At 37.5% G+C, this 21,470-nt stretch overlaps 1 protein-coding gene across 2 annotated transcripts in view; it reads left to right on the top strand.

Moving 5' to 3' along the window:
- Nucleotides 1-21,470, top strand: part of HSD17B4 (hydroxysteroid 17-beta dehydrogenase 4) — a 56,249-nt gene that overhangs the window by 7,811 nt on the left and 26,968 nt on the right. For both annotated transcript variants that reach the window (XM_042829404.1, XM_042829405.1), the window contains exons 3-16: nt 259-366; nt 875-934; nt 2,052-2,073; nt 2,175-2,221; nt 2,922-3,006; nt 5,239-5,426; nt 7,607-7,698; nt 8,298-8,322; nt 9,093-9,221; nt 14,919-15,025; nt 15,943-16,176; nt 16,579-16,630; nt 17,126-17,197; nt 18,596-18,699. In XM_042829404.1, coding sequence (XP_042685338.1) covers nt 259-366; nt 875-934; nt 2,052-2,073; nt 2,175-2,221; nt 2,922-3,006; nt 5,239-5,426; nt 7,607-7,698; nt 8,298-8,322; nt 9,093-9,221; nt 14,919-15,025; nt 15,943-16,176; nt 16,579-16,630; nt 17,126-17,197; nt 18,596-18,699 — 1,325 coding nt within the window. The remainder of the gene's footprint in view (nt 1-258; nt 367-874; nt 935-2,051; nt 2,074-2,174; nt 2,222-2,921; nt 3,007-5,238; nt 5,427-7,606; nt 7,699-8,297; nt 8,323-9,092; nt 9,222-14,918; nt 15,026-15,942; nt 16,177-16,578; nt 16,631-17,125; nt 17,198-18,595; nt 18,700-21,470) is intronic.

Here is a 21,470-nt window from a genome sequence, read left to right as displayed (position 1 = left end):
AAAAAGAAAAGTTGTTTCATGTGTTATTTTAAAAAGAAAAGATTGTGTACATTATACTACTTTGTGTTTGTTTTTTTTTCCCCTGTGAGCCAGTAATGCCACTTATTCTTCTTCTGTGATAATCTGAAATTCTCTGTAGGATCCAGAGCAGCAGATTTTATTAACATCGCTTAGAACTTCAACTGTGTAAGTGAGATAAGCAGAGAACAGAAATGTTGAGTATTAACAATCAAAAATCAATATTTCCTTTTTACACAGTGAATGATCTTGGAGGTGACTTCAAGGGATATGGCAAGAGCTCCTCAGCTGCTGACAAAGTTGTCAGTGAAATCAGAGCAAATGGTGGGAAAGCAGTACCCAATTATGGTATGTTGTTCTTCCAGACTAGCTCAATGGTCTGTCAGTAGGCACAGTAGTCGTCTTAAAAGGAAGGTTCACAATGCTTAATAAAAGACTGCTTTAAGCTTGCCAATACCATATGAATGAAATGGATGGACTGAAAGCTGGAGCAAGGCAGCCGAGGTGTTAAAAGCAAATGCATAAACAGTTTTCTAGTTAATATTCTTTTAGCAATTCCTTTTTTTCTGATGTGCTGTCTCAACATTGGATCACTGAAAACCTATCTACCTGCAGTTGTCAGAGGCAAAGTATGGTATGGACAGTTCTTACTTGTCTGGCTTGTTTATCTTGCAGTGCCAAAGATTGCATCACTAAGACTTACTGAGCACAGTATGCTTTAGGCCACGTGCAAGCGATGACGAGATTTATTTTATATTGAGGTTTTATGCAATTCATCTTCTGAGATATGTGGAATTAATATTCTGGAAGTGCAATGCATCTAGCTCACTTACTGGAATTTACTTTTTTCTTACAGATTCAGTGGAAGATGGTGAAAAGCTTGTGAAGTCAGCACTTGAGGCTTTTGGGAGGATAGGTACTGTTGCATAATTCTTGTCTTAACTTGTTTGTGAGTACAGAACCATTATAAACACTGCAGTTAACAAGTGTATGAAGTACAGCTTGACATTAGAAGAAAGCTCTTGATCTCCGTAGACTGTTAAGACTTGCTGCTTTCTAAATCTAAATGGCTATCTTTTCTCAGTTTTTGATACTTTTTCGTACAATTCTAAGGCTCAGCATAGGATTCCCATTTTCCTGCCCTGCCAAATTTTTTACTTAAGTAATGGTTAATAGTTTCTGTCTCAAAGTACACCTCCTGTCAATTATTATAGCTAGCTGCATAACACTGAATAAATAGCTGAGCTGAAGAATCAGAGAGGCTCTTTTATTTTCTGGAAGCTTCTTTGCCTATGTGAAGATCCAAATGCTCCAAGTGAAATTTAAAAAAAAAACTATTGAAGTATTTTGTCTAGAAAGTAAAAATCCTGTTTTGCATGTGATTGCCACTGCTTACTCGTGATGTTCATGTTATTTTAGCCCATTCTTATATGGCTAAAATTTATATATGATCAAAAAGAAAGAAGAGCGAAATTAAATACTTGATCAAAAGTCGGTTTTGATCCAAGTTGTTGAAGTGGCTCTGCAACGCTGTGGTGCTTCTAGCTTTCATTTGAGATTACTGTGACAAAGATGGTAGTACAAACTGATATCTGGAGCACTGTGGAGTATAAAGTAAGCTGTAAAACTGAGCAGGATGACTGCATCCTGTAGGAAATGTATTCCCAGTTAGCCAGCACTTGTCAGCTTTTCCTCTCTAAAGCTCTTTTAGAGTGCTCGTTTAGTTATTTTATAACTTATAACGTTATGTTAATGTTATAACGTTATAACAAAACGAGTTAGCTCGTTTTGTTATTATGCTGAGATTTGCCAGTATTCAAATATTTTGTCTTTTCTCAATTATTTTCTTAACTAGAAGAGGGTGCTGTGGAATAGAACATGGCATGTGCAGTTTTTAATTTTTCTATATGTGGTTGCTTGGGTTTTTTTTTTTGTTTGTTTGTTTGTTGTTTTGTTTTTTTAATTGGAAAATGATGAAAGTAAGGTTATATTTTGTCAGTACACTCATTTAGTTAAATTTTCTTTTTTTGCAGATATTGTCATAAACAATGCTGGGTAAGTGAACCTGAAGTTACTGTCTGTACATCTTTGGCATGTCACTTCTGAATAAACACTGTTTCATTTTTCATTTTTGTTCTCTTAATGATGTTTTCTAGAATTCTAAGAGATCGTTCATTTGTTCGGATAAGTGATGAAGACTGGGGTGAGTTGATAAGCTTTGAGATGTACTTTATGTGTTGAAGACGGAAGGTACATCTCCCCCACTTAGACAGGGAGGAAGAGAGGAGGGGAAAGTCTGTCTGTGCCAGATCAAACAGTTATGTTTGCCCTGAAAGTTTAGTGGTAAGTTACTTGTGTTCAGCTGCTTTGTGTTTAGCTTGTAAACCTGATCTGGAAGGCATGGTAGATGGACGAATTTTGAAAAGGGAGGAAGGGCTCTAGCTGCCACTCCTATTTTCTGAGTGAAAATGAAAAAGAGACGTGTAAAAAACAAAACAAACAAAAAAAACAACAATAGTTTTTGTGACTGGAATACATTCCTAGTGCCAGTTGTGACTGAACGCTAAACAGGCTTAGAATATGCACAACTAATGACAAAAGGAAGAAAATGAAGTTCCAAAGGACAGAAGGTCAGAAGAAACCTTCAGTGAGGTGGTAGGTAGTGATAAAACATTGGGCAGAGCTCTTTAAAAATGTCGTAGCTTCTGCAGAGCTTGTTCAAGGGCATATTGTTCAGTATTCCCATACAAGAGGAGGAAAGCATGGTCAGCATATGCTCAGATTATACTACACACCATTTGAGAAGAGAGTGTTGTTTTGTCATGAAGGAAAAAACAAATTATGTATTTCAAATATGCAGATGAAATTATAGGTTTATTACATGGTCATTGATTTGTTCCTAGATATTATTCACAGAATTCATTTGAGGGGATCATTCCTGGTCACTCGAGCTGCATGGAATCACATGAAAAATCAGAAATATGGCAGGTAAGATTTTATGTGTCATATATATTTTGTTTCACTAGGAAGTCACAGACTGATGCATGCCTTGAAAGTGAAGGATTTTTTGCACCCTTTTCTTTCACTGTCAATGGGATGAAACAAAATCTCTCCCAGTAGGAAAGCTTTCCTTTCTGCTCCCTTCACTGCTATGTTTACAGTTTCTATCTGCATAGGTGAAGATATCCCAAACTAGAGCTGTAGGGTTGTACAATTGTATTCATGTATTAGTTGCTTGTTACTGCAATTCTGGGAGGTCCTTCTACTTCAGCTATCTTGGAGATGACATTCAGCTTCCCAAAGATGAAGTTAGGGCTGACTGGCCTGTAGTTTCCTACTTCCTCCTTTTTGTTCTTTCTAAAGGCTGGAGTGGCATTGGCTTTCCTCCAGTCTTCAGTCACTTTTCCCATTCTCTGTGACTTTTCAATGACAGAGGATGTCTTGGAAATCACTTCTGCCAGCTCTGTCAGCACTTACAGGTGCACCTGTTGGAGCCCATGGATTTGTGTGCCTCAGATTTGCCAAGACAATCTCTGACCACGTTCTTTTAGACGGAGGGGACTTCTCCCTTTTTCCATACTCTCTCTTTTCCAGGGTCTGGGATTCTCAGCAGTAAAGGCTGAAGCAAAGAAGGCATTCAGTAACTTCACCTTCTCAGTGTGCTCAGTTACTAGAGCACCAACTTCATTCAGTAGTAGCCCTGCGTTTTCCCTTTTCTCGTTCCTAAAAATCTTCCTTTTGCTTCCTTTTGCTTTCTTTATAAATAAAGAAGCTTTCTTAGAATCATGTAAGATCATCCAGTCCAACTGTCCACTGGCTGCCCTTGACCTCCCCTGCCACTTAGCCAGTCTTAGCCTTTCTTGTTCCATTTTCAAAATGCCTATTTTGTATAGATTTTTTTCATCTTGATAATACTGAGCTGTAATCTCTGTTTAGATAAAAAACAATGGGTTGTTGCCAGTGAGGCAAATGGCTTGATTTCAGATATGTGGCATGTTTACAGTAATGTAGAACTGATTCTGATAAGCCTTCTTTTGATGGTGAGGATGAAGACACTTTTTGCATTCTGTTTTTTGAGAAGATGTATTTTCTGAAAAAACTATCTTGCCTCAAAACAGCTATGTAGGTTGCTCTGAAAGTAAGGCCTCCTACTTATTTCTGTGGAAATGACAACAGAAACAAGGAGTGCAGTAACACAACTCGATAGGGCATGTTCTTAGCTACAAAACATTATTTTTCAATATAATCACCACTGCTAGCTGAGTATTTTTGCCAGCAATGAACAAGTCTGCATGCAGTGCTCAGAAAAACCTGCACCAGCAGAAGGCCTGCTGTCACCACTGCTGAAAAGCACCACTCACCACTTCACTTTACTGACAGCCACCTCTGGTGTGCATAAACATTCAGAGAGCATCAGTGAATGTCAGTGGGTGCGATTTTTTTCCACAGGGAGGAATTCAGTGACACACTTTTGCTTCATACACGCTTCCACGTCAGATGCCGTTGTGTCAGAGTGCACCTCTGCTGCCATCTGTTGCATGGCAACAGCATGTAATGGAATATCAGTGGGAAGTTCCAGCCCCTACTTCTTTGTCACCAACATCCAACTCTGACCTCATGGGCCAACATAGTAAAATAAGAGCCACTACTAGTAGGGCAATCCTTGCATAAACTGCAGGTGTTTTAGATGTGTCTAGTGAGCAGTTTGGTCATCTCTACAGTAACGTTAAGGGACAGCACAATACAAGACCTTGTCATCTTCCTCTTTTAGGTAGTTAATAGACAACAGGATTCTTTGAAATTTTCTGTGAATTCTGTAATAATGTTTCTTCATGTGTTACTAAGTATGTTAAAGTGAAGGCATTTTCAATGAAATAATTTGTCCTGACCACTAAAGCCAATTGTTATTGATATCATAATTTGAAATACAGCTAGAACTGTATGATGAAAATACCTCTTTCTACATCATAATTTATTGTAAGAGGGCGTATATTCTAGTTTCACAATATAACTCAGAAAGGTTCATGACTTTATTGGTTGTCTTGCTGCTTTGACAACTCAAGATTTGTCCAATGTTATCCATCAGTCAAACATTAAAAAGGCATCGGTTTTTGGCAAAAAAAAAAAAAAAAATTGTTTTGATTCTTATTTCCACACTTTCATTTTGCTGTCAATAATTAAATAACATGAAATAACTTATTCTTTTTCTCTTCCCCTAAGAATAATTATGACTTCTTCAGCTGCTGGAATATATGGAAACTTTGGTCAGGCCAACTACAGTGCTGCAAAACTTGGCCTTTTGGGTCTGTCAAACACAATTGCAATTGAAGGCCGAAAGTATAACATCCACTGCAACACCATTGCACCCACTGCTGGATCCAGATTGACCCAGACTGTCATGCCACAAGGTGAATTATTTGAGGTGTATGTTTTTAAACATACATTTAGACAGTGGATTGAAGCACAACTAATATTCTTACTAAAAAAGCCAATCCCTTATACTTTAGAAATTGCTAATTTTTTTTCTTGTTGTCTTTGAACAATCAGCCTACTTTGTTATAAGAAGTCCTTGTTTTCTGCACCAAGATAAGAAGTAACTTTATAATTCATAAAAACAATCCCATCTTTCATGGCTTTAGTTACATTCCCTTCCAAGACTTTCTTAAATAGTGGAAACGCTTGTTTATTTTATTAGTTGTAGGGTCACACGTGTGCCTATGCTATGTGCACTTCCAGTTCTGAGATTTACAGATACCATTTTTTGCACAACATATCACGTGCATACCCCTTTGTTTCTTGATCAGCATTAGTGATAATAACTAAGTTGCCTAATACATTTTTCTGTATTGCACAACTTTGAATGCTTGGACAGGTTTTAACAAAACACTGCACTTTAGAAGTCGCTAATAGAGCAAGCTGTGGGAGACAGCTGTGTGCAAAGTATAAATTTAGTATTAACAGACTGTTTATGTACTTTGGAAATGACTGGAGAAGCAAAAGGAATTTGATGAAAAAGAACCTCTTTGTAAAGAAATTGTTCCCAGAATGTGATCTTGTCAGCTTATTTCACCCCCCTGGTTCTTTTACCTCGTTGTGGACAGTTCATAGCCAGCAAAATAAGTTTTTCAAACATAAGGTAACAAAGAGTTTGTACGTGTGTGTATATTGTATTGTATGTTGCATGTATTTTGCATATATTGTTCTGTGCAAAGTATCCTGCCTTAGATCTAAGTAGTGCAAATGATCAGAAAATCTGATGTCTCTATAGGCTCCAAATGGCACTTAAAGAGATGTCGAATTGTTAAGTTTGTGGCCATGAGCTCCTGAAGCTTAAAGAAGTGTTCAGCAGATAAATCTCATGAAAATTTTTACACAGAGTAATAAATCCACCTCCTAATCTTCTTTCTCAGTCATTTTAAGTAGAGTGAGGTCATTAGGTCTCCCTGTAAGATACCTAAAGCTGTGATCATTAATTCCATACCTGGCTGTCTCCCTTTAAAATATTTTCACGTGTCCTGTAAAATTAAGCTTGTAATCTTAATACTTCCTTGTTAGCTACCCTTAGATGTCTGCAGGCAGTTGTATTGTAGTGTAACAACAGTTGTCAATGTTTAATTTGGTCCATTCAATTTTGTTAATCCCGGGACTGTAAATGTAGTTTTGTTTTGTTTTTTTAAATCTCAACAAACTATCAGCTGTTTCTTAATTTGTTTAATAGTGGACCAATAACATTAGCGATGGCACTCTAGTGCTAACTTTTGTGGTTTTGTGTTGTGGGGTACCATACTTCAGCAAAAACTACAGGTTCTAAGACATATTTAGAAACTTCCATATTAAATGCAGTTGTGTTTCCTGTTACCCGTGTGGAACTTATAAAACTGAACTTGTATTACTTCATCATGTTGTTAAAGAAGTGTAGGTAATGCCAGACATTTCCAACTCCTCATTTTCAGGAAGTGGGTAGAATGTGGTTAGAGCTATCTGGACAACCAGTTTTGGTCCTTGGTAATTTCTCCACTTTAAGATTGTTTTCTTTTGTGCCAGGTGACCATATAAATTAAAAAAAAAAATTATCTGTTGATATGTAAAATTAGTATGATTGGTAATACCCAATATCTCATTGGGTGATTTTGGCATTTTGAGATGGAATGTTTCTCAAATAGCAGCTGCAAGTGTTCTCATTATCTGTAAGTTATAAATCAGTAAGAAATTGAATAAGAAAGGGAAATTGCTCAGGTACATTTCTGTCAGGTTTATGTCTGGGTGACTTGTCCTTCTTTCAGATTGCTAGTCAACTGGAAATTTGGGAAGGTTTCTGGCTTTGCAGTCTGGGGGTTAGTGCTCCTAGCTTTTAGGTGGTTCAGAACCACCATGGTTCGGTGTGGAGGCACACACTCTGTTGTTTGTGTTGAATGATTTTACAACGAATCTTCCAGTTTTGTTCATCCTCTCCTCTTATGGCAGAATACTCTTGATTAAACTTTCTTTGTCTCTGCCATTCATCATCAGAAGGTGTTAAGTAAGGACAGTGTGGTGTAGTCATACAGTATTTCTGTTTTATGATTTCCTTTTCTTCAATTTGTTCTAGATCTCATTGATGCATTCAAACCAGAGTATGTTGCTCCCTTAGTTCTTTGGCTTTGCCATGAGAGCTGTATGGAGAATGGCAGTCTCTTTGAGGTAATTTTTGTCTTTTCTTTTTGCTTTTTCGACTCCTCCCTTCTACCACCTTGCTGGCTGAAAGTCAGTCTTTTGCTTGTGCAGTCATAACCTCTTTGCTGAAACTGAATTGACAAGTAAGATGAGACATGCTAAATACAGAACAACAAGTTGTGCTGTTTATGATATGTATGTCAAAAGCAACCTTGTCAAATTCTGGAGAGTGCCCACATTGTTACTGATTGCTTTCTAAAATTCTTATTGTAACCTTGTATGTTTAAAAAGATTGTAAAGCAGTCACTTCACAACAAAGTTTGTATTTTTATGAATCATTCAAACATACAAGTGAATTGGCAGGAAGGATTAGTTGTTGGTTGCATTATAAGTACTGTCATCAAACTGATGGCTCTTAAATTGAATGGAAACTGTTATTCTTTAAACTTTATGTTGCTTACATTCCATTGTTTAAACTGTTAGATGCAATTAATGGTAGTTCAGAAATTTTTATTATGTTTTTGTTCTGAGGAATAGTTCTGTTTCCCTATGTTATGGAAAGTTTGTGTAGTGATGTGATAAGCTGATGATGTTTTTATTATTATTATTATTTTTTCTTCTTGCAGGTGGGAGCAGGATGGATTGGGAAATGTAAGTACTTTCTGTTGCAAGATTGCAATAAAAAGTTTTGATTTGGCAACAAACGTACAAACTTTTGCAGTAAGTCTCTGGTTTAGACAATTTTATTTTTTGTTAGCATTCTGAGGGAATTGTTTATTTAAAGTAGAAGTTAGAAGTTACACGATACATGGGAGAAACGGGTAATTTGAGAAGGTGTTCTGAAACACTTTGAGCTGATCAGTGATAATTAGAAATCTACCTAAATAACATATAACTCTTGGTTAATCGTAATCCAGTGAATCTGTGTCTTCCCAGAAATGATTTTGCATTAGCCATTAGCAATTTATCTCAAGTTGCAGTATTAAAATATGGCTGCAGGGACTGTTACTGGCTATTGGTATTAACATTTTTCACATGTAGCAGATGACTTTTGCATTTTCTATACAGTTTTCAGAAAATTCCTAACTAGCCAATCATTTAAAAAAATCATGTCAGAAAAGAGTGTAGATGCACAATAGCTATGTTTCACTAGACAGTATTCTAAAACTGATGTTATATTTCAAACAGGCAGCCCATTGTTGGCTTTAATGTAATGTAAGATCACTGCTATTGCATTTCTAAATATTAATGAAAACCGGTGAGTCGTTTTATTCCAGCTTGAAGTTATACTGTGAAGTTAGACTGAAGTGTCCTGTCTTGAAAGTAGTGGTGTAGAGGAAGAGTACTTTGAAGAAATAAATGGCTTTTTGCTTTGTTTTAACTCTCTTATCAATGTCTCCCTTTACTACTCTTCTAATTAGTGCGCTGGGAGAGATCTTTGGGTGCTATTGTCAGAGGAAAAGATCAGCCAATGACTCCTGAGTCAGTGAGAGATAAGTGGGAGAAGGTCTGTGACTTCAATAACGCCAGCAAACCAAGAAGTATCCAAGGTAAAGGGAATTCTGATAATCTTGATAGTTAAAGCAAGCAGGCTCTAACTGCATTGAACTGAATACTTCTTTTTTTACGTGCATCTACTAAGACTTCAAATACACTACAAAATTGATTAATTCTATTGTAAATGTGTAATATTAACCACTCACTGTTTCAGCGTAGTAAGATCTTGTAAAGGAAGCTTTTGTATTCTTACTTGTATAATTAAGACAGTTTTCTATGTATGTGATGTTACTGCCATTCTATGTGTTACAGCCAGATTAGAGATAATGTATTACTTGATTGGACACAAACAGAGGTAGTAAGCAGTGTAATGGAGAGGTCACACATTCTTTTCAGTTCTGGAATCTTTGGTGGACTTTTCCATACCAAAAAGCTGTCTGGTTGGTATAAGTAGTGGTATAAACAGTGAAGAAGCTTATCACACTGACTCTAGTTCCTGAACAGCATCAGCCCCTTTACCAGTGTCTTCCAATGCTTTGTGTCTTTTCTGCTATCTTCCTCATTTTCCTTCCTGCTATTGTCTCTGTTTTATGCCAAAATGACTCTGATATTTTCATTACCATATTTGCTTTGCTTTCAAATTCCAAACTGTGTCTTCATTGTCTTATCTGTATGTGTAAATTTAATTTTGATGGTTTATTTTTTATTCTCAAGATGCTACCTTTGTCTGTTGTTAATATGAGTTAAATTGCGACTGCTTAATTATTATGCTTGTGTTTATTTAGGCCAAGAACTGAGTATTTGTTAAATTAGGAAATGCCACTGTGCACATGTTTTGGAGAAAAGGGAAAAGGGCATCCACTGTACAATGTCTGTTAAACATCAGAGATACTTAAATTGCTGGAAAGCTCAGTAGATGCTTAAACTGTTGGTCTTGAAGTCTACTAGGGGTTTTAACAAAACTTTAGGGATGTGCTTTTAGCTGTCTAAAACAAAACTAGAACGACAGAATTTTCCCTTTCCTGCATGTATTGGTGGAGGGATGTAAGTCATACAGTGGTTCTCTGTCACTGTACTGCTTTCACTGTTATCCCACTGCAGATATCCCATTTCCAAGTGTATGTGAGGTTTATAAATGTTAGCTCTCCTGCTATGGAATTATGAAAATGTCATTTCAGCTGTAAAGCTCTGATCTGTTCTCCAACTTGTCCCATGTACTTCATTAATTTTATTATTTTCAAAAGAAAAAAGTTGAAAAACGTTTTTCTTAAAACCAATTTAAGAAAGAAGATTGAATTCTATTTTCTTTTTTTTTTCTTTACGCACCTTTTCAGTTTCTTAGCTTAACTTTTGGTATATAAAGTGTATCAAGCAAAAAAAAAAAAATCGTGTAAGAGAACATGATTTTTATAGGGTTTGTGCTATTTAAAGAATAGGAAATGGCTAATTGTCACTTGATTTGACAGTTGATGGCTGATACAACAGGTTTTGAAGTTTCTGAGTTCTCACAGTAATGGGCTCAGAAAAGCACATCTTTGTAGAGCAGCTGCTGATTGTGCAGCGTAGTCTTCGGCACCAACTCCTCTCCTTACCCTTTAAAGGTGACGCAGTTGGTGTGAGTAACTGACTGTGGCTGTTTCATCTTGCTTTTGATGCTTCAAGTGTCTGATCTCTATAGACCTTTCCTGAGCTTTACAGGCTTAGTCCTCAATGTACCTGGAGAAGCTCTGGCAGTTCCTCTGCATTCCCACTCAGTTACAGACACTGCCCTGTTATCTAGTAAAAGATATGATTACTTGCATAATCACTGCAGGGTGCCTTTTTAATGCAGGAAAACCTGAGAACAGGTATATTTTTATTTTTCATTTTTTCTCTTAACAAGCTGCATGAGAATTTAACCATTGGGAAGACAAAGAAATGGAAGAATCAGTTTTGCTGATTCTCCCACATTCTCTTTACCAATACTGAAACATGACTATATGTATAACCCAACATGAAAATGCAGTGAATCTGCAGTGTCTCATGTCAGAGCTTTTTCCTGATTTGTAGGAATGATGTTATATCACTAACGATTAAACTAAACTCATAGCTTTTATTTTTACCAATTCAGAGCAAACTCAGCAGTCATTCAAGAAAATAAGCACAGCATAGTCTGGTCCATGGGGTTGGGGCATAGAACTAAGTCACAGTGACTTTCCACTTTCCTTTGTGTCAGAGAATCCACTGTAACCAGCTCTGTGTAATGCTCTTAGGCAGCAAAGGCTGCAAAATAATGTGGCTTGACTTAGCTTGTGCTAGAAAATAATTGATTAGACTCATTTGCAGCTGGCTCTTAGGGGTCTGGGACTCCTGTGTGTAAGCAGAAAACTGTATTAGATATGACACAGAAGCTTCTGAATGTGTGGTCTCCTGTAGTTGGTCACAGTTGCACATTGGTGTGTTGGCTCTTTCTGCTAGTGCTGGTCGGTTTCTTTCTGTAACGAAGAGGCAAAGTTTAAACTCTGCTGTGACACAGGTGAAAAATAATTTGTCTTGCAGATTGTGCGGTCTGTACAATATAGTAAGTGCAGGGTGTGTTGCACGAATTAGTAGTTTTAGTTGTTTTGTTTTTTAGGAAAATTATGAATTTTGTATGTTGTATTTTCTGCCACTCTTATGAGTAATTTTTTTTTTCTCTCACTGCCTCAGTTTTTACCACCATTGTGAAAAGATGAGACATTTTAGCTAAATCTGGCATCTTGGATGTCTTCAGTATGCTCTTGTATTTACATGTTTTGTTTTAAATTTCTTATAGGCTGTCTAGGTGCTTGAGTATTCTCACCAGCTGACACATTTAAAAGGCTGTTCTCTAGCACAGAGCAAATTAATCTAGAACGCATAGAATCTGCAATTCCTTTTCCCTATTTTACTTCAGTGCTCAAAATGAATGCTCATCAGGACAGTTTGAAGATCACTGAAAAGTCAAGTTTGTACTTGTGTAAAAACCTTACTTATCAGTGCATTTGTAATCTTCCATTTCTGGCCAGCTATTAGCTCATAACAATGTACCTAATCACAACCTTTGTACTTCTTACTGCAAAAGTTTAATTTGCTACAGCTTTTAAGGTGTAACTGCCTCACACAAGGGACTGATATCTGATCAACTGCTAGAATTTCACTGTAAATCTAATGCTGTAGGTGCTAGTCTAGCTTGTTACGCCAAGCAACAGAATTCCAGTGAAGACTGAAATGAATTAATATGTTGAGTCACTTCAATTTCATGCTAGCAGCCTCTGGAAGACAAAAGTAATGTAGGGAGGTTTTTGACTGGGGAAGTTCTATGTTGTAGAATCGTTAAGGTTGGATAGGACCACTAAGTTCATCTACTCCAACTGTCAACCCATCACCACCACCCACTAAACCCTGTCCCTCAGTGCCACACCAGCACATTTACTGAACCAGGGGCGGTGACTCCACTGATTCATTGGGCAGCCTGTTCCGATGCCTTATGAATTTTTCTGAGAAGAATTTTTTTTTCTTAATGTCCAACCCGAATCTCTCCTGATGCAACTTAAGGCCATTACCTCTCATTATATCGCTAGATACCTGGAAAATGTGACTGACCTCCACCTTACTACAGACTCCTTTCAGGTAGTCGCACAGAGCCATGAGGGCTTCTCTGAGACTCCTCTTCCCCAAACTAAACAATCCCAGCTCCCTCAGCCATTCTCATAAGACCTGTGTTCCTAACCCTTCACCAGCTTTATTACCTTCAAACATGCTTCAGGGCCTGGATGCCTTTCTTGTGGTAAGGGGCCCAAAACTGAACACAGTACTAAAGGTGCACTCACCAGCACTGAGTGCAGAGGGATGATTACCTCCTTGCTCCTGTGACTGCACTATTTCTGATACAAGCCAAGATGCCATTGGTCGTCTTGGCCATCTGAGCAAACAGCTGGCATATGTTCAGCTGGCTGTCAGATAACACTCTGTCCTTCTTTTCCATCTACCTTTCCAGCCACTGCAGACATCGAGTTACTGTGACCAAAGTGCAGGATCTGACACGTGGTCCTGTTGAACTTCACCCATTGACCTCAGTCTGTCAGTCCAGCCTGTACAGATCCCTCTGTTGGACTTTCCTACCCTTAGACAAATCAGCACTTCCACCCAACTTGGTGTCATCTGTGAATTTCTCAATCCCCTCATCCAGATCATCAATAAGATACTAAACAGGGATGGCTCCAATACTGACTCCTGATGCACATCACTTATGTCTAGTCTCCAGCTGTGTTTACCTCCATTCACCACCACTCCCTGGGCCCAGACCTCCACCTAGTTTTTTATCCAGCAGAGGCTATGCTTGAACAAGCCACGGACTTCTCCAGGAGAATATGCAGGAGACACAGTCAAAGGCTTTACTACAGACTAAGTAAACTATATCCATAGCCTTTCTCTCATCCACCAGGCGGGTCTCTCGATCATAGAAGGAGACTGGGTTGGTCAAGCAGGACCTGACTTTCATGAACCTATGCTGGCCTGATCCCCTGATTGTTCCACACATGCTGTGTGATTGCATTCAGAATGATATGCTTCATAGTCTAATAACTGTGGGAGAAATGTCGTTTAGCCATACTGTGTTATGAGGGACCAAGCTGTTCTTGATACTTTGCCTTTACCAGAGCTGAATTCCATGCATCATCTTTCTTGTAATCTTGACATTAGCCAAGCCTCAGTCTGAAGGGTTTTTTGTTGTTCTGGTTTTTTTTTCTTGTTTGTTTGTGTAATCATTTAGGAAAGAAATCAGCCACCAGGATGATGTGTTACCTTTATGGCAAATATTAGAATACAAACAGTACTAACTTTCAGGTGCTTACTTTCGAAACAGTTGAAAAATAACTCCTAATATCTTCTGAGTACTGTTGTTCAGGGAATTAAAAGCAAAGTATTTACTGTTGGTGGTATTTCAGACACCAGGTCTTGTAGCTGATTACTCAGAGCAGACCTGATGGAGCAGGTTGTCCCAGTCTTCTCTGAAATAGAGTTTTTTTTTTTTTTTTTTTGCAGAGGCTCATATTGCACTGTGCTTTGGGTTTGAGATGAAAACAGGGGTGATAACACACCAATATTCTAGCTTTTAGTTCTGTCCTGGCACAGAGACTTTTCTGCTTCTCATGCTACCCTACAGGTTAGGGGCTGCAGATGCATTAAGAACTGGGAGGGATGGAACCAGGACAGCTGACCTAAACTGTCATACTTAGTAATAGAAGATGGAGGTGGAGAACAATGTGGGTGGGAAGGGCAGGGCTGATGTCTGAAGTGATAGTGTTTTCCATTTCACACAGTGACCCCTGCTTTTCTGAAAATGGCTGTATATCTGCTTGCTGATGGGAGATAACAAATAAATTTCTTGTTTCACTTTGCTTGCATAAACAGCCTTTGCTCTACCTAGAAACCTGTCCTTATCTCAGTACATGAGCTCTCCTTTTCTTCTGAGAAAGGGAGTGAACAAAGTAGCTGCATGTTGCTCAGCTGCTCTCTGAGATTAAAACCACTACACGTGTGTAGACAGCATTTACCATCAACTATTATATAAATGTCTGTAGAAAACAGCACTGCAGTCAAATTGCAGATGTGTATTTGTGTTTAAAAATGAATTGAAAAGCTGAATTTTATTTGCTGCCATGTTTGTTATGTGTATAATCAGAGTATCTCATTTATGTCTGATTTCAAATGTGTTGGTTTTTTTATTTTATTTTAATTCCTTTCTCTAGAATCTATAGCTGTATTGCATGATGCATTAAGTCAGATAGAATCACAAGGGAGTATATCTGTGAATTCTACAAGTTCTAGATCATTGGCCTCTTCAGCAGTTGACACGGTGAGTACCTCTGTCTACCAGACATGCTTGAACCTAGCTGAAAACCTTGGGCATAAACACTTCTTCTGTTAGTGATTAGCTTCTATTCTAGCTTACTGTCTGCAGAACAGAAGATGATGGGAAAAACTGAGGCTAAATAGACTGAATAATGTAGAATGCAAATGCTTGTAAATTCTGTAAGCCTTTTTAGTTAGGTATGGTTCAGATAAGACTCACCAAATTTCCCAAGTAGGAAGAGACCTGCAAGGATCATTGAGTAGAACTGCTGGCCCACATGGCACAACCCAGAATGAAAACATTATGTGAGCGTTGTTTGAACACTTAAACTCTGGCAGCGTGGGGCTATGACCACTGACTGCCCTGGGGAGCCTGTTCTGTGCCCACCACCCTCTGGTGAAGTGGCTTTTCCTAACATCCAACCAGGCAATTTCCTCATGCAGCTTTGTGCTGTTCTCTCAAGTCCTGTCACGGTCACCAGACAGCAGAGATTGGTGCCTGCCGCTCCATTCCCTGTAAGGAAGCTGGAGGCAGACGATATGCACTAAGCAGTGCATTTTTACTTCATCTCCTTGTTAAAATATAGCTAATTTTTCCTCTTTTCAATTTTATTAGTACTAACTATTTCATTGACTGTCTTTTGAGAAAAAGCTCTTGCACACTGCTGGGCACAGAGCCGTTTGAGGTTACAACATAAACTGCTTGCAATAAGATAGTTATTGTAGGGTTGCTTGTACTGCAGCAAAAATAATGATGTGTCACAGTATCTGTTGCTCATACTTCACTTGTACATGGAACTATAATTTTGAGAAAGCAGTCAAATGTGGATTTTTCTTGATATGGGAATTACAGAAAGAGTGCAAGTGCATTACTGAGTATTATGAAATTTTATTTTACACTGATTTCTGATTGATTTTCAGACGAGCCTTGTTGGCCAGAAGTTGACTACTAAGGTGTATAAATATACTCACTTGGAGCCTATTCTATATGCTCTTGGTGTGGGAATGTCAACTAAGGATCCAGATCACCTGAAATTTCTCTTTGAAGGAAGTGAGGAGTTCTGCTGTTTACCTACCTTTGGAGTTATTCCAGCTCAGTCTTCAATGTTTGATGGTGTTCCTTCTATTCCAGGACTAGATATAGATCTTGCAAAGGTATAAAAGAGCTAAGTACCTAATTTTGTTTGATCTTCTTGTAACTATAAATTAACTTTAATTAGCACATTTGTAATACTAGTAAGTTCTGTCTATTTTAGAAAAGGAAAATTCAGTGGTTTGTGTTTGCTCATCATAAAAAATTACTAATTTACTGCACTTATGTGAACTGAATCTTCATGAGATGGTACCAAAAAAAAAGCTTAAATATCATTTTGAAAATACTTGCGTTGGACGTGAAACTGGAGATAAAAAAGAAAACAAAAACAAACACAAAACAAAACACCACACAATTCATCGCATTCTAAAATATTGATTTCCTTGCCATTAATGACTAGAGAGAATAGGCAGCAATGGAGTAAAGAGCATATTTTTATTGTAGCATTGCCTCTCTCTACATAGATGCTGCATGGTGAGCAGTACCTGGAACTGTATAAGCCATTACCAACCTCAGGTCAGTCCTTTTGTGTTGCTGATTTGTTTGTCATCCTGCCAGCATTTCTTATAGTCATGTTAAAAGTAGAAAGAGGGAAGCTGTGTTTCGATATTTCTATTTATTGCAAGAAGTGGATGAGAAGAAAGGCAAACTGTTGCACTGTTGAAGGAAATAAGAAACTATGTTATAGACCTCTGGTGTTATGTTCTTACGATACACACAGAAAACTCATGCCTAATGTTTGAAACACTAAAAGCTGGTTTTTACTTGTTTTTTTTTTGTTGTTGTTCGTTTGCTTGTTTTGTTTTTCTTTGTTTTTAAATTAAGTCTGAAGAGAAATGAGCTAATTATTAAGAAAATGCAATAAGTGCAGGTCTATTACTCATATGGAATCATATGATCCTCTTCAAATTTCTGTAATTCTCTAATCTGGTATTAACTGGTGATCTGTAAACAATCTTGAAGCAAAATCTTATGATTAAAAAATTTGTATATGTTCTTATTCTCGTACAGGTGAATTAACATCAGTTTCAACTATTGCTGATCTACTGGACAAAGGTTCTGGAGCAGTCTTGCTTATAGATGGTGAGAAAGTTCATAATTTTCTGAGGAGTGTAGTAAAATTTCACAGGCTCTGTATTTAATTAGCTGTAACAGTAACTGTCAGACTTTGCATAATAAAATCTTATTTTAATCTTCTTACATGTTAATGAGAGCTGAGAAATGAGCTAATTACTGATAGCTGTAGATAATGTCATTGTTAAGGTATTGAAATTAAGAATACTGTTTTTTGGAAAAAGGTTTCAGAGGTTTGTTTTCTGTCTGTGCAAGGGGAATAATGCACTGTGCAAACTGAACAAAGTTCTTTATTAATGATAGCTAGTCCTGTGTGAAGGCAGTCATTTTAGATTCTGCTGCCCTTTAACAACAGCACATGCGCCACCTAAACTTCCCTTCCTCTTATATCCAAGTTAAGGGATCAGAACATTTCTGGAAGTTGCTAAGTGGTTGTTTTCTGAATTTCGAAATCTTTAGGTATGATATACCATGGTACCTTGGGAGAATAGACTGCAGGAATAGATTAATAGTGAATGAATCTCTAATCACTCTTAAGTTCTTATTTTCCCAGTTACTGATAAAATTTTATGAAGGCGTTTCTGTCCTTCTGTTCCTCCTTGTTGTGTTTTGCTCCTTTATCAGCCTATCTTGGAATCATAGAATGGCTTAGGAAGGGAGGGACCTTAAAGCGTGTCCAGTTCCAACCCCCTGCTGTAGGCAGGGTTGCCACTCACCAGATCAAACAGCCCAGGGCCCATCCACCCTGGCTTCGAGTTCTTTCTGTGAGCAGAATGGTGGAGGCATTTAAATTCCTTCCATTGATGGAAGTGGGCATTACTGTCAATATGGTAAATTTCAGTCTAAAGTGTGAGGGAGCGGAGTATGCACGAACTGGAAACAGGAACCTGAGTTTTAATGATTCAGTATGAGATGTTTAGCTTCAGGAAAGAGTGACCTTAAAGTAAAACTTGCTCAGGAGCTCTTTTAGTGCACCAATCGATGTAGACTGGTATTACATCATTGTGTGAGTTGGTAGCATGCTTTATATACTAGGGATTCTTAATAGCTTTTAATAACTCATATCTTATAGCTCAAGACTATCCTGTTATGTGAATTGCTGATGCTGTGTGAAATGCTGAAATAAATATTAATTGCAGCACTGCATTTTAACACCTTAAATGTCATCAGCTTTTTGATAGCTCATTTTTAAATTTTAGTTCTTCCGTATAGATCAAATTCAAGATAATATTCAAAACAGCTGATCAGTTTTCACTAGCCAAGAAGTGATTCACAGTAATGCAGTATGGAAGTGTAACCACTGTCTTTTCCTTAACTTGTCTGAACTATTCTCTTGTACCCATAGATGCTAATTATATGGAAAAAAAAATGTACAGTATACATCCATTCTCTTTTCTTGTTTTCCAGTGAATACCTATTGTGGAAAGGATCTAGTGTGCTATAACCAGTTCTCTTTATTTTTTGTTGGAGCTGGAGGATTTGGTGGAAAACGAACATCAGAAAAGGCCAAGGTAACTTAAAGCACATTCGTATTAAAAAAGTAATAATAATTCTGTCATTCTCAAGAAAAATAGTTGCTCTTTCAACTAGGAAGGATATGCTGGCATTTGAGTAGCACAAAATAGAGTAGCTCAGTTGGAAGATAGCTCAGAGATTACATCCAGCTGCTTGACTACTGCAGGGATAACCAGAAGTTGAAGCAAATTATTCAATACATTATCCAAATGCCTCTTGAACACTGGCAAGCATGGGGCACTGGCTGCCTCTCTGGGAAGTCTGTTCTAGTGTTGGACCACTTTTCCAATGAAATGAGGACAGTAGGAACCTGTGAAAAAGGTACTCTTTGGGACATGGACAGTTGATGCATACGTTCTTGCAATTAGAGAGCAGAGTGAATCTTAGCATGGTAGTGGTTAGATATTCCTACAATAAAATATTTGAAATTACAAATACAAAGTATCCTAGTTGAATACAGGATGGAAATTCTCTGGAAAATGTTTAGAATCAGAACTAAGTTGCATTGCTATTTTAGTAATTAAGCAAAAATAGAAGTTTTGGAACTGGTATTTTCATATTATGTACCACTCTGAACTTGTGAGGAGCTGTCTGCTTCTCTCCAGCCACCTAATTCTGTTATATGTTAGTGGCAAGTATTACATGAAGATTTTGTTGTGTCATTAATAAGGATACAATTTAGTGTTGAGAGAGTTTGCAATAACTTGCAGTCATTTGTGGACTTGGCGTTAGAAAATAATGTCTTTAAATTGAAATTAATATGAAATGTATAACATGGACATGAGGCTCCTAAAGTGGATGCATATTAAGTCTTTTAGAAGAGAATCTGTAGAAGTTGGCAGTGTAGCTGGCTGCAACCTGAAGTAGCTAAATTTGATCCAACTGTCCGTTCGATCAAACTGCCCCTCTGTTGCCATCTGGCACATGGGAACAACAGGAACAGAATATCAGTTCAACTTCTACTGCACTACCACCACCAACACCTCTGATGTCATGGGCCCACATAATAAAATAGGAGGCATTACTTTCAGAGCAGCCTTCATGTTTGCTAACTGTCAACCGCACGCAATAAACAGACTGAGAAAAAAATGTATGTTTCTTCACAAAAGCTCGCCTTGAAAGTTTTTCTTCTCAATTTACTTTTGATCTGAGCAATTTTTAAAAGCCTCTGAGATCTGAACAAAAAGCAGTAAAGTGGCTTTTATTTGTAAAAGTAGATTTTGGGAGCTTTACCTGTCATCCATAACTTTAAGATCATAATTTTTGGCTGTTCTTGTTTTAGCATGAGCAGCAAAGTTAGTGACAAGAAAGAAGTTGAGATTTTAGAGACCTTGCCTGGAGGCTTGATGCTGAGCTGTGGGGATTATGCCATGTAGATGCACAACAAGACTTTTTTTGTGTGTGTGATTTTAATCCTGCACTAACTTTCCTGTAATGATCACACTTTCATTTCTGCCTCAAGTTTGTAACGTCAATTTGGAATTCCATAATGCCATGTTTCATCAGTTTATCACTGCAATATATTCTTTTTCTCTACTTCAGAACTTATTTTTATTTCTGTTTGGGAGGGCTGAGGTGGTTGAGGGGGCCATTTTCATTTAAAAATAATTGATATTTAGTGGCAATTTTCTCTAAACACTGAGAGTGTTAATGTTTCATTTATTAATTTTTTTATATGTTAATTCTGTGCTAATAGTTGATCACATTTTAATGCCTGGATACATGGCTGTGGTGAAAATCTTGGCTTGCTAAAATTCTGAGGAGTGTTGGGTTTGAACTTGCAGTTTCTGCAAGTTCACTCTAGGTGTAGCTCTTCATAAATCCATGCATCTACATGAAAGAGGTTTGGAAAACGAAGAACAGGGAAGCACTTTTCTTTCTCACTTCTCCTGGAGCGGTGCTCCTGCATTCTGGGGGAGATTTAGCAAGTGATTAATAATGTCACATGAACACACAGTGTGCATGTCCAAATGCATGCAGTGACTAGTCAGGTTTCTGATGTATAACTTCTCTTTCCTTTAATACTGTATTGAAGAGCAGTGCCAGCTCTGATAGAATGTTACTGTGAACTAGAGCCTTGACGCACTGCAGTAATAAGTCAATTCAACATGGGCTATTGTAAGCTCGCATTTTCACTAATTGATGATACCTACTTTTTTGCACATTCGTAATACAGTAGCAGATGTTCTTTAGGAGTTTTGTTTGGTTTGGTTTTTTAAATTTTTTTTACCTAAACCTTTATTAGTCATAGAGAATTTTTGTAACTCTATGAATCAAACTTTATGAATCAACTTCAACAGTATGCTGATAAAGTTCCTATCATCAAAACTGAAGAAAAAAAAAAAAAGGCTGCAGGTTGCTTAGAATGCTGTGTGGCTTCATATGCAGCACGTTTTTGTAAAGACAGAAGGAAAAGGCTACTGAAGGACCGAAAGCAATATAGTTTGTAAGTAAGGGAATACGTTTTTTTGTATCCTGTTGAGGTTTGGATATAATTTTAAAAGCTTTACTTTTATATTGACATTCCAAAATACTCATGTTGCATGAGACAACTAGCTTCTTAGGTAATTCTCATTTGATCTGTTTGGATAGTCTGGAAGAAACTTAATCAAATTGATTAGCCTCGTGTTACTTAGGCAAATCTGGTGCCTTATGTTCACTGTCTTTGCAAAGATGAGCTTCAAAACTTATTTTTTTAACGTTAATATTTTTCTCTTACTTGTCTTTGAAGAAAAGTTGGGAGAAACCCTAACAGCTTTGTAAGTGC

This window comes from Centrocercus urophasianus, unplaced genomic scaffold, assembly GCF_019232065.1.
Source record: "Centrocercus urophasianus isolate 14NV4802_14NV808 unplaced genomic scaffold, USGS_Curo_1.0 seq_31, whole genome shotgun sequence".
Classification (NCBI taxonomy): Eukaryota; Metazoa; Chordata; class Aves; order Galliformes; family Phasianidae; genus Centrocercus; species Centrocercus urophasianus.
The sequence above is the reverse complement of the archived record's forward strand: the minus strand, read 5'-3'. Positions and strand labels throughout refer to the sequence as shown.